Here is a 13,922-nt window from a genome sequence, read left to right on the forward strand (position 1 = left end):
TTCTGGTGCAGTCAATGTAAAACACAGACTAGCTGCGGACTGCAAACTGCGAACCAGGGTAACGAACGAACCAGGGTGCTTTCTATACCTTTTGGGGTTAAAAACGCAGTTTTGTTACCTCTTAGGGTGTTTAGCCTCAAAAGGTCCTCAGCGGGAGCTTTTGCGGTACTTTTTAGGGTATTGAGCTCAAAAATATGACAGGAGATAGTGTCTTATGTGAGAATTGGTACCTCTTAGGGGAGAAGAAAATTTCAAACCACGCCCGCAAACAAGGATCTTGGCACCTCTTAGGAGTTCTTTTCAAAATTTCCGACCAGCACCCCTGTCTTTTTTATCTGGGAGTTCCCCTGGGCCCTTCCCCTCCCTCTTAACCTGCCGTTATGGTTGATTGCTTGGCTGGGGAAGATAGACGTCGAAGAGAGCGAGAAATAGGATGTTTCAAGTCTGAGTGCTGTAAGGTTGGCATTGTTTTGTTCCCTCTGATGTTGATAATCGTGTTAGTGACTTTTTAGTATACCCCTATTAGAGGGATATAATTTTATGCCAGCCAACTCGTTCGACTCTTACTGATGTTTTGTTAATGTTTTTAAAAATCTGACCACCGGTAGGCCATAGGGTAGGCCACAGGGTAGGCCATGGCCCACACCATGGTCTATTGGCCTAGGCCATGGCGTACCCCACGTTTTGTCCACACCCAGTACAAAATATATTTAAGGCAGTCAATACAAACGAAACTGGCACCAATCCCAGGGTGGGAGGGAAGGGGAAATACAGTGTAGGCCACTTGCCAACTGCCAAAGTGACTTGTGCAATTAAGACTTATGTTGAATACGCTCGGTCCATGAACTATCCCTATAATGGCCTTGTTTCCATGACAGCCATTGTCTCGCTTAACATTCCTGAAGGCGTTTTGTTCACAGACTCTGTTAAGCAGCTTGAAAATGATATGTGTTTTCACGAGTAAGATTATGTTTCATTTAGGTAATTTGAGCAGAGCACGCTGGCAAATAAATCAATTTGAATATTATGGTGGGAGATCCAAACAAAGCTTGTACATGTACAGTGTATGTGCGTTCTTCTCCTTAAAATAACTGTTTTTATGCGCTTAGTTTGTCTTTTGTGTCCAACGAAGGAACCGATTTCAGTAAAGACTTAAAGATTGCTTGCAATTAGAAGCAGGAGAGAATAACGGAGGCATATTTTCATCATTCGCTGAGAAAAAAAGTGTTCCGTAGAAGGAAAATTGTGTGGGGTGTTGAAAGGCCACAATTTTATTCTGGTTTGAAAACCTGGTTTTCAACCACTACACAGATAACTTTTGACCGGGACATTTCCGTTTCTCACTGCAAACCAACATGAGACGCATGATTCTAGCAAAGACGCGAGTTTTAAACACTAAGCTGTTGTATTTCCGATTTGACAGCCCTGTCAGATGAATAACCGCAAGCAACTACCCATTGGCCGACATAAATTGCCATTTCGCTTCAGCTACCTGGTTTGGTGGATAAAATTTAATGAGCATTCCATTGAAGTTAAAAGCGAGTTGGAAAAGGAACTGTTTTCACAGGATTTCCGGTTGTCACTCACCAAGCAACCTGTCAAATTGCTTGTGAAAACACGGCCAATATAGAGTAGGTACCCAGCCTGAAGTAGAATTACTGCCAGAGGGGGGCATGAGGATTTGTGATGTTGATGTTTTTTTAATGTAATTTTTTTTGGGTGCAGTGAATAAAATCCCACCTTGCGGTGTTGAGGTACTCTCAAACCTTACCGTGTGTGACGTTTGTGCTTTTCATGCTGCGGTGTTTGGTGAAATGAAATTACATGTATTTGTGACCGTAAACGGGAAAACGTACCTTAACGCTTATCCGTTTAGCTAACGGATAGTTATTAACCGCGCGGCCATGGGCCGAGCGCGGTTCTAGGTTTACCCGTGGTTTTTTTTTTTTTTTTTTTGTCGGTGACCAGACGCAGACCTCCGCTCCGCCAAACTTTGAGTCACGAAACGTGTGATGTTTTTCCGCCAGAAGCTGTTAAAACATAAATACACGGACAATTTTACGGATATTATTTTCTTTTTTGTGGGTAAAATATATTTTCTTCTCGTTTTACCAAAGCGTTGGATTCAAAGGGAATAATAAATACGCTAAAAAAAGGTATTACGTCAGCCATGGAATGCGCTGACTTTGCAGCTTTCACTTTCGCTACGTGACAAATAAGATCGTGTTTACTTTGCAAGTTTATTTCGGCAGAACGGACGGTCATTAATTTATTTGTAATTTTGCGAGTATTTCTTGTGGTTTTAGGCAAATGAAGTAAATCCTTTGACTGTTTCATCGCAGCGAGTTCATAGATCGGAAGGAAAATTAAATATTTGCAAGCCAAGCAAAGAACGTGTCAGAACGTGCAAAGATTACGTCATTGATAGGGAAATAACCACCGTACTAAAGATAGCCGTAGATAACGCAATTCTTGAATTATGTGACTCGTCTGACATCTTTGCTAACCCTTAACTCAAGGGAAAAAAACTAATTAAATTTAATCGTGACTTTAAAGAAAGAAAGCGATTTGTAATAGTGTTCGTATCTTCATGCCCATACGTATCCCGAAGAAAGTTCCAGATTAAGACTATTATGTCATCGGAGATGTCACAACGGCTACGACTGATGGTGCGATAATAGAGTTTGTGTTGACATGGTTGATCAAGTGCTGTGATGTCTACAGTAATCAATGAATCATCAAAGATTGCTTTGGAATATGCACTGCGTTGCGACTGTAGTACTAAGAAAACAGTTAAATTTTAAAAGCGCGGTTATAAGATCTAACAGATCTTCTTGTTGGCCTTCAAAGCATTCTAACGTTTTGTCCTAACGTTCTAACGGTTATCTAATTGTGCCTAACGGATGATCAAAGCGTTCTAACGCTTTCTCCTAACGTTCTAACGGCAAACTAAGTATGCCTAACGGATGAAGAAAACGTTCTAACGGTTGCGCAATTAGTTCTAACGGATGACTGGAGCCATTTAACGGTTGTCTAATGGTCTACATCTAAGGACGTTTAACGTTTGTCTAACGGTTTACATCTGAGGACTTTTAATGAACGAATAGCGTAGCTTTCAGTCCCATGTTATAAACACACAATCGTGCCAAACCATTATTACACCCCTGTTATTAGTCTTACACTCACGATTTTAAAAAGCGAATCACAAAGTGCCGATTTCATCAGTCGTCGATGAGACAAACGTTAAAAAAATTATTTCCACGGTGAGCATTGAAAGCAAAACTCTATATCTTCATATTAAACTTTATATCGACACTTATAACTGTCGATCGACACTTACAACTGTCGATTACTAGTTTTAAGTGTCGATCGACAGTTATTATTATGTGTCGATCGACACTTATAACTGTCGATCGCTAGTTATAAGTGTCGATCGACACTTATAACTAGCGATCGACAGTTATTAAAAGTCGAAACAAAAAATAAAGAGATACTTTCGATAACCCTTCTAAGTCACCGTACGTTTGACACTGTGTTAGGCTACCACATTCTACTTCAACACGTGTCATGCCATTCTAACGGAATCGTTACCCGTTTAACGGATGCTAGTTTATTCTAACGGATCCTAACGGCTTCTCTAGCCGTGCTAACGGACACAGAGTTTTTGCTAACGGTTATGCTGTCCCCGTCTAACGGTCTAATGCTAACGGCTAACGGATACATGTCTCTTGCTAACGGTTGCACTCACCGTTCTGACGGCCTGATGCTAACGTCTAACAGTTGGGCTAACGCCTCTAACGTTACAAAACTTTCTAACGGATGACTAACGGATGCTTAACGCTTTTGCCCGTCTAACGGATAAGCGTTAAGGTACGCTTTCCCGTGCACGGTCACATTTGCAGTGCTAGGGTTTCTTGCATGACCTTTCTCAAACCTAAATTTGACCTAAATTTAACATGTAAACTTTATTAACAATTTTTTAGAAACAGATTTCACTAAAAAAGTTAACGTTAAAAAGTAACGACGTTTCGACCATTCGACGGTCATTTTCAAGTTAAAAAGTAAAATTTTTGCACGCGTTCAAATATATACAATCGATTATATTGTGAAGCTGAGTGAGGGGTGGATTTCATTCAATCCACGTAAAGGATAAGCACGGAAAGGATCCAGAGACCACTGGAAGCAATTTCAGGATTTTGGAAAAATGTCATAGTAAACTCGACTGTTTGACTTTTGAAATGCTTTTTATTCGTAAACTTCAACCAAGATTGACCAGAGTGACTCGATCCGCGCGAAGCTATTTACTTAATTATTTTTTGTATTGTTTGTATGTAAATATTTTGGAGTTTTAGTCAGTGTCTCATTAGCATTCTTATAATCAATTGTATATATTTGGGCACATGCAAAAATTTTACTTTTCAACTTGAAAATGACCGTCGAACGGTGGAAACGTCGTTACTTTTTAACGTTAACTTTTTTAGTGAAAACTTCATTAACCGGTGCTAATTTATGACGAACACATACCATTTTGTTTAATTTGTACCAAAATACAGACCAACGCTGTCTAGTTAATCAGCTGCCAATCTGAAGCTGTTTTCATTTATATGTTACTTGACGAGCAACTTGGCCTCTGCCACCTGGAAATCCTGGAAATTCTGGAAATGCCGAGGCCAAATGTATTATTGACTGAGTAGTTTTTTTCTACAAAAAAGGATGAGGAGGCGAAAACTACCAGTCCCAAAATAAATTCACAGATGTCATGTCAGCAGGGAAGAAAGAAGGCTTTGTAAGGTTAGGGAGTGGATTTGGTAAGTTCGTAACTTAGACATCTTTACCTTTTTTTTCATGTCTTTGTTGCTTTCCTTTACATCTGAATGACTTAAATTAGTCCTTATAGTCTAGGGTCATCCAGAGATCATTATAATACCAGTCTATACTTGCTCCAGATTTTTTTGAACGATTATCGATATATCCAAAAAGCAATTTTCTCAGTCAGGACGTAGACTGCTGGCAGTCTGTTTTTCTCTTGAAATTCAGCGGGGGTTACGAGGCGAGATGCTTTAGCCTAAAGGGGAATTGGACGAGACATGGGTGCTGCATGCACTTCCTTACTCGGCCATACCGCCCTTGTCCCGCCTTCTTTCCTACTTGGCCACCTCCATATCGCCCTTTTGCATTTGCGCTGACTAAACACTCGTTTAAGTGACCCTTGAAAAAAAAAATGGCTGCCAGCAGACTAGTCAGGATGGGGCTCCAGTCAGTGGGTTATGCAAAGAAAAGTGAGCAAAGTAATAGAAGAGAGGGATCTGGGATAAAGGCCATCTCTCGAGGCTCCCCTCTTTTTTCCTTTGTTTGCTTCCTTCACAAAAGGTTTCTTCAAAAGAACAAGAAAATGATTGTCAGGCATCAGCAGTATCAACCTGTAGGCAATGAAAGGCGTTGTGATGTGTTTATTTTCTGGAAAATTATTGAGAACTGGTATAAAAGTATTATGTCAAGTGTAGATGTACAAATCATGGGGCTAAAACTTTGTGTAGTAGTGACGGTGTTTAGTTGACTTTTCTCACGGTGATGTGGTGTTTGTTAATATTTTTTGTGGTGTTGCAGTGTTCCGATCCCCCTCCCGCCACCATGTCCCCCACCTCCCAGATAAAACTACAGCCTAAATAATATAAGGGATAGCTATATAGCCTGATGTTACGAAATATCTGATGTTAAAAAAATTACGTAAGTGCAGTGGCTGTACCGTTCTGCGCCCCACACATACCTTAGTACACTGATAGTTTAGAACCGCATCAGTTGTCTACCGATGCATCCATTTACGGTTAACACTCACTAATGGAAGTAACACAATATATAGTTAAAAAGTCCGAGCTGTAGTCTGCAGTCTGGATTTTGCCCTCAGTCTGCATTTTATCCCCGGTCTGCAGTCTGCAGTCTGTAATCTGCAGTCGGCAGTCCGTATCTGCACCCCGCAGTCTTCGTTTTTGTCGAGATTTTAATCCTCGAGATAACGATTCATTTTGGTCAAATAAATGTATCAAAGCATATAAAAGTCTTTTCAACCATTTAAGGAATCAAAAGTAGATACAAAGAAAATAAAACTTATTATACCGAGGATGTTCAAAGCCGGCACTTGATATAATCTTGGGGTCGCTTGCTGTTTCTGGCTCTTGAATAAGTGAGCGAATTTTGTTCCAGTTTGTTCCACTGGCAAAACTTTTTGTCTGGGACACGTTTGGGAACATTTCTTGTAATGCAGACACGGCATTAGGCAGAGGACGGGGAGAAGCTTGCAAGCACCTGCCAAGGTGAAGAAGGAGCGGAAAATTATTTGCAACATTCTCGTCCCCATAGCCCTTTTCGCTTCTCTTAGCCGGCTGAGGGCCTTGGCACGAGAGTCGGCTCTGAAGACATCGGGGTGCTTACCATTTGTCAGAATAAACCGGTTGGGATGACCGTTGTATAATGGAAAGGGTTTTTCCAAAATCAGCAAACCAACCGGACGAGATGGCGCTTACCATTTGCAATTCGATTTCTCGTAATTGTTTTCGGCTGATGAGATACTGGAAACTGGAAAATTTACCAAATGGCAAGGAAATTTCCGCCGTTCCGTTCCGAACGGAAAAAGAGGACTACCTCTGAAGGTAATCTACAATTTCCTAACGGATTTTCCGGAAAATTACTGTTCCATTTGACTTAACTTTCAACCGAAATTTCCGGATTTTTTTGCTAAATGGTAAGCACCCCGGATTTTCGAGTCCTAGATTCTAGGACTTCATGATTGCAGTCGTGATGTTTCTATATACTGTATGGGATTGACGATGGCGGCGTCGAGGCAGGATTTGAGGAATCTTTGTCTCAGGCCTTAAATGGTATCAATTTGGAGACTGTTTCCGTCAGTGAAGACCAGAAAGAGGTGATAAGGAACATTGTTGTTTTAACGAAAGACATTAATTTTTTTACCTGCTTTGGCAAGTCATTGATTTTTCAGTTATTGGCTTTTGTTTTTGACTCCTTAAAATATGCGAGATCAGACCGTGAGGCAAAACGATTTGCAGGTCAGCTGTCTAATGGTTCGGAATACTGAGTCATTGAGCGAGGTTTAAATTAAAGATATCAAGCAATCGAAGTATCCAATAATTTATGACTTCCCGGAGGCATTTGTTGGAAAATTAAGGAAGTCATTGGATTGTGAAGATATGAAACGCAATATGAGGGCTGTCGTAATTGATGAAGTGTATCTCGTTGTAGAATGGCAAGTATTTAATATCTCTCTTGAGTTATTTCCATTTACTACAGTATAATATACGGCTTTGTAAGTCAACGAATTTTGCTCAGCAAATATCCTTTAGGGCCAAAGAATGTGACAAATAAAATTTTGTACCTTTTTTGAAATAGTCAACATGTCTTCTTGTAGATGGCTTTTTGTGTACAAGAAATGTAATTCAGCTTCTTTATTTAGTTTTGCCCCACCTTCTCTAATTGAGGGTGGAATTCTCTGATTAGGTTCCAAATTATTACAGTGAATGGTGGCATTGTTTGTGTGATCATCATTTCTATTTTATCGATGCACTCAGACAATCCCAATCCTGCATGAGTGGCTCTCAAACTGTAAAGTTAGTCTGCAACACTTTGATATACTAGTATATACTAGTGCAAAATGTGGAAATTTAATTGGCTGAGATACTTGTATACTATCACTGATCACACGAAGTTTTACTGTAATACATTTTAAATCTTGTGCTATCTTCGGTAGCCTGTTAATCCCAAAACTGATCGACGTCAATTATCTCCATAAACAAATGAAACACATCAGCAGGAAGACAGGTGATGAGAATTAATTGTTTGATGTACCACCATTTTTGACCTTCATTAACAGGATTATGATTCATTTGTTTCGGGGGTGGAAGCGGAATAATGAATAATGAATATCGGCTTAAAAAATAAAATGAATGAGGAATATATAGGGTTTGGACATTCAGAATAAAGAATTATACGGTTTTCCGTAAAAGAATAATGAATAATAAACCGTGTCCGACAAAGGGAACAAACGTTTAATATCAAACGTGTTGTCATTGATGCCATATATGACCATATATGACGCGCAAAATTAGCGCAATTCAGTCTGTGTTCAATACCTATATTTTCCTCATAGCTGAGTTCAGTCTGCGACACCACTGTTTCTACGGTAAACATTATTTGATCTATCTTTGGCGAGCACTGTGTGGGACTGGCTAATCTTGAATATAAAGTTGATGGAATTGTTCGACAAACTCGAAACGGAATAATGAATATCGAGCAAAATTGAATAAGGAATAGTGAATAACTCAGAAAAAAATGAATGGAATAACGAATGAGAGAGATCCAATTATTCCGCTTCCACCCCCGAATTTGTTTGCCGCTAGCACACAGCTAAAAACATACCTGTGTAAACAGGGTACATATTCCGAAAGCTCTACAATTTGATGGACTTTCACTCAAAGAGATTTCAGACTTGAGAAATGCGATAGCAGCTGATAGCGTTTTTGAGAAATCTAATGCGAGCTTATAATATCAAAAGATATTTAACATTTTATGAAATCAATCTCCCAGACGTACAATCAAATAGATCAAACGTCGTTTAAATTTCTCCTCTTTACCATCGTCAAACGTTAAATATCACGACAAATATGGGAAAATATAAAATCAGTTTATTAGGATTTCTTTTCCTATGATTTTTAATCTTACAACTGAGAGAAGTGTGCATCCACTTTAGCCGGCCTGCTGATACATCATCACAATTATTCTTAGTCTTGTTTAAAATGTCACACAACATACACTACTGATTGTTCAAATTCAGAGTTAAAATTTTCCTACTGGAAGAGGTTTCTTCCTAAACTTAGTTTAAACCTCAAATTATACGTACAGGCGGTTCACTTCTTATCAGGCGGCTAAACTAGCTAGAGCAATGACAGATATTTGTAACTAATATCACACAATCTACCACTAAAGAGCAAATATAATATAATTTTTTTTTGAAACAATGTGAGCTTTCAGTCTTTTCCCTTTGAAACAAAACATGTGTTACATTCGAAACGAAAAATAAATGAGGTACCTATAAAGGTAACTATTCAGCTTTTTCTATTCTGTGAGATTTTCTAATACATCACCAACTACAGACTACCAGTGACAAATAGTTTAAAACCATAATTTTAACTGATAGCAAAGAGAGAACCGATTCATATTACATCACAAGTGAGTGGATATATCTATTCAAAAATCTGAATGCGATCGTTCCAGTAGTCAGACACTACTATCCTACCATCACTAAGAACTGCTGTAGAGACTGGGCGATCAAACTCTCCTATCCCGTTCCCCGTTTTTCCAAACTTTTTTAGAAACTTTCCATTCAGTTCAAACACCTGAACTCTGTGATTTTCTGTGTCACAGATCATCAGGTGTCCTGCCTTGTTAACAGACAAGCAATAAGGATCATTGAACTCCCCGTCCCCGTCCCCCTCCTTTCCAAATTGGTAAACAGAATTCCCATCCCTATCAAATACTTTGATACAGTGTTCACCACTGTCTGATACTATAAAATGGTTGTCATATTGCACACAGTGAAGGGGGAAGGTGAAAGAACCCTTTCCGCAAATTTTACGTAAAAACTGACCACTAGGAGAAAAGACCTTGATTAGTTTGTTACTTGAATCAGCAACAATATAATTTCCGTCACTGTCTATGGATAAACCATAAGGATCCTGAAGCTGGTGATCTAGATTTCCCTTTCCACCAAACTGATTCAGGAACTCACCCTGCTCACTAAAAACTTGCACTCGGTGGTTATTACTGTCCACCACTACAATATAGCCATTGTTATCAAAAGCTATCCCAGCAGGCCAGCGTAATTCTCCTTGTTTATCACCAAACCTACCAAACGATCTTAAGTAAGTTCCATCACTACTAAATACCTGAATTCTGCCGTTACCAACCTCAGTCACTGCAATTTCATTACGTTCATTCACTGCCACTCCCCAGGGACTGTTAAGCATCCCAGCAGCTGACCTTCGTTGTCCAAACCATGGCACGGGTCTGAACTGTCTGGGTTTGATTTCAAAAGCAAAAGGGCTGCCGCAAACGTGATCTTCATTTACCTTCACTGACAAGTCACATTTTCCAGTTTCTTTAGCGAAGTAACTGATCTTGTGGCTGCCGTCTTTGTTATCTTGGACTCGCGCTTTCGTCGCACAGTCCTGTCCTCGGTGATTTCTGATTTCCACTGTTATGGAGTCACGCGCTTCGTAACATTGTTCTCCTTCAGCATTTCTTGTTGTCAAAACAAACTGTGCTTCAAGTCCAACAATAGCTTCACTTGTTCCTTTTCCTTGGGCGCTTGATTGATGCGCGCTAGTTTTGCTGATAAATGTTCTGAAAGCGCCGATTCCTTCAGTGACGCTTTTCGCCATTAATGATTCGTTTTCTACGAAAACGAATCGACGAAAGCCTTCAAGGTCGCAGTCCACTTGGTCTTCTCCATCGCTGACTTCTTCCTCAACCATGGTGATTAATGACTTGTCAAACTGCATAATCTCAACACTTCTTCCTCGCTTTAGAAGTGTTTCCGTTTTTTCAATCCATGTCTCGATAAGCTTTACTTGTTTGTTCACATCGCGCTGTTCAGTTCGCAGACGTTCTTGAGATCCTTTTACTTGTCTGTCCACTTTGTTTAATATTTCATTCTTCTTCGCTTCGATAACTGCCATCAAATGTTCAGCAAATCTCTGTACGTCTCGTTTGACGGCAGCGGCTTGTTCTTCAATATGAATGCAGGTCGTGTCAAGTTCAGCAATTTTGTTTCTCTTCTGTTGTGCTTTTTGCTTTTGTGATTCAATCGCCGATTGCACTTGTGACTGTCGTTCATTTGCAGCTTCTTCCAAATGTATTTTGGCATGACCTTCGTGAAGAATGGCAACACAGGAATTGCAAATAGCAACTTTACATTCCTTGCAAAAGAACTTCAACTGGTCTTTTTCATGGTGTCTCAATTGGCAAAATGCTGGGCGTTTTAACACTTCCTCGATGTCTTGATCTTCGAAATCTTTAATCGCCAACACACGGTGTTCTTTATTAGCTCGAATTATGTTGTGCGCCGAAATACAGTCGTCACACCAGAATGCACAACACTGGAAGCAGTACAAACTCTGTCCGCTTTTTTTGTCGCAATTTCCACATTTCACTCCGGTAGAATTACACTCTTTGATTGCCAACACATCTAGCAAACTGTTGATGCGAAAGTTGGTCGGTAAGTCCCTCAGGTTTCCACTTCCAGGGACTCTACTCTCTCCTCTACATTCTGGGCAAGTTATGATATCATGGCGGCCACTCGTTCGTAGAATCCCGTTCAAGCAGTGAAGACAAAAGCTGTGTAAACATGGCAGCTGTTTGGGATCTGTGAATGTAGTCATGCACACAGAACAGGATACTTCTTCATGAAGATTGTCTAGCAAGGTTTTTATATCCATGTTTAAAGACAGAAACACAAAATTGGTTTCGAGATAAAAACAACAACCGACAACAATGGAGCCTTGTGATATAAAAATACCGTATTTATCAGACTGTTAATATTGACCAATCACGAGAGATTAGACAGACTGCATGACTACTAGGAATTGTTTCTATTGGCCGCCGAGGTTTTAGTCTGCTGGCAGCCAGTTTTTTTTCTCTAAGGGTTACTACGACGAGTGTTTAGTTATCGCGAACGAAAACGGGCAGTACAGTATGGCTGTGGCTGAGTAGGGAAGAAGGCGGGACAAGGGCGCCCATGTCTCGTCCCATTCTCGCCTCATAACCTCTACTGAATTTCGAAAGAAAAACAGACTGCCAGCAGTCTACCGAGATTTATACGAATCTTGATCACAAAAGTGTGACGGATTGCTAAACTCTTATGCAAGAGCGTCTCTGTCTCTCTATTCGTCAAGAGACAATCATGCGAGTAAATCTCAAACCAAACAAATAATAAGCATGACTCGTACATTTTGCGTAACAGTATTTTTTGAAGTGAAATATTTGAAAACCAATCCTCTCCAATTTCTTTTATATCATCTCTTAAGAACACCCAAAATGTGTTACTGTGATTTCAGCCAGCTCTCAGCAAAACAAAAGAGACGGGCGACAAGATATATCCCCAGGGGTAGAGGCTTGGGCTTCATTGTGACAATATTTCCAAGAAGCCTGCGACCTCAAACACAACTAGCACTCAAAGACGAGCTCAATTTAATTCACGGTAGTTCCAACTAGAGGAGAAACAATGGATAAACGGTAAGCGGAGCTATTTGTTTCCGTTGTCGTATTCATTTGTGCTCACGAGCAGCTTTTCAGCTTTTGCTGCAGGTCAAATAGAAATCATGATAATAATCAACTGAAGATTTGCATCGTCCGTGGTTCGTTACACAATTGGCTGCTCGCGCATCGTGATTCTTTTAATCATTAAATTCATAGCTTTAAACATTGTCAATACCAAGGTTGATGCAAGACTTTTGAGGAAAATGTGAATGGCAATCAAACCGAAAGTGATGCTGAGAATGATCAGATCAACTTGGTGGCGACTAGCACTGACTTTAAGGCAGATCAGTTTGGATGTCCGACTTGTTGATATCGTACTATTGTTGATATCCGAGAAAAGAACCGTGCTTGAAAGCGAAAACATGGTTTTCATTTTCAATAATATTTAGAATATTTAATTGAGCTCAATGTTATCTTGTCTGCTCCAGGTGAAGCTTTATTTTAATGAGCCTGCAGTGTTTTGCTAAATTTAAAATTCAGCCAAATTTACTCAACTGATGGCACTTTAACGACGTGACACTATTTCAAGATTGTGTGCATTATATTTAGTTTGCGTTCAACTGAAATGGAGCCTAGTATTTATTCTCTTATAGGAACCAGCACTTTAATTTCATTTCGGCGTGATAGGCTTTTGATCGCAATTATGTCCTTTCTTTGTCTTCAAACCTAGAGCTCTCTATCAGTCATGTTTTGCATATTGCATGAATATCAAGCTCTGTAAGGGCCGGGTCGCACTAAAGCCAATTTGAGCCAATTTTGTTTGTACAAGTAATAAATCTGTCACCAAGTAGTGTAAAATAAGTGCGACCCCCAGTTGCAAAAAGTGGCCAATTTTTTGCGGATTGCCAAAATTTCGCCAATCTTCAAAGGAGCCGAAGTGCTACCTCGGAGGCTTCGAAATTTTGGCAAAGCAAACAATTTTGTTTTTTTAACCATTTAACTGTCATATTTTTTAAAACATGTCTGGATAAAATTACGGCGAGAAAATTACTTTGACGGCTAGTCCAGTTTAGCGCGTGCGATGGCGGGTCAAAATCATTTTTTATCCGGTCAATCTGACGCTTTTTACAGTTATTTCAATGCAAACGAGGAATATGAGCAGCGTTTTTATTCAAATTCTTATGACTCGTACCCTGGATCCGGTTACTGGCGAGACAATTTTCTTCGATCGCAAGTGGCGCAAGCAACAACACAAACGCAAGCCGAGCAAAATCTGCTGGTCCAATAGCTGGTTTTCACATGACGTCACCGAAATTCGAACTACAAAACTATTGATCTTCCTGAGATTTTACTTAAATGATGTATAAGAGCAGCTGAAAACTAATATTCATACAAATTTTCGCTCCGAATGGGTTCTTGGTTTTGTGATACACTGAACTTGAATTTCTAAGCTTTTGCGTGACGCGGTATTTACATGACGGCCTAGAGAGCTGTCATGATGGTTAAAAAGTGACTTATTTCGGGGAACTTGGCCATCTGAACAGTTCATGTCTTAGAAAAAGTGTTATTTTAATGTTTTAGAGTTCCTCGAGGAATAAATTCACGCTTTTCTGGCAAAACTCAGTAACAGATGTTTGTTGGTTTCCGGCCGCCATGTT

General features: G+C 39.8%; 2 protein-coding genes across 2 annotated transcripts in view; one reads left to right on the top strand and one right to left on the bottom strand.

Annotated features, from left to right (window-relative positions):
- The window catches only part of LOC145464129 (glutathione hydrolase 1 proenzyme-like), a 50,008-nt gene that overhangs the window by 23,102 nt on the left and 12,984 nt on the right, over nt 1–13,922 (top strand). The window lies entirely within an intron of this gene.
- Nucleotides 8,676–13,685, bottom strand: LOC145464114 (E3 ubiquitin-protein ligase TRIM71-like). The gene has a single exon (XM_081447929.1). It carries the CDS (start codon nt 11,502–11,504, stop codon nt 9,252–9,254), a length of 2,253 nt encoding a protein of 750 aa, XP_081304055.1. The 5' UTR covers nt 11,505–13,685; the 3' UTR covers nt 8,676–9,251.

This window comes from Orbicella franksi, chromosome 12 (genome assembly GCF_964199315.1).
Source record: "Orbicella franksi chromosome 12, jaOrbFran1.1, whole genome shotgun sequence".
Classification (NCBI taxonomy): domain Eukaryota; kingdom Metazoa; phylum Cnidaria; class Anthozoa; order Scleractinia; family Merulinidae; genus Orbicella; species Orbicella franksi.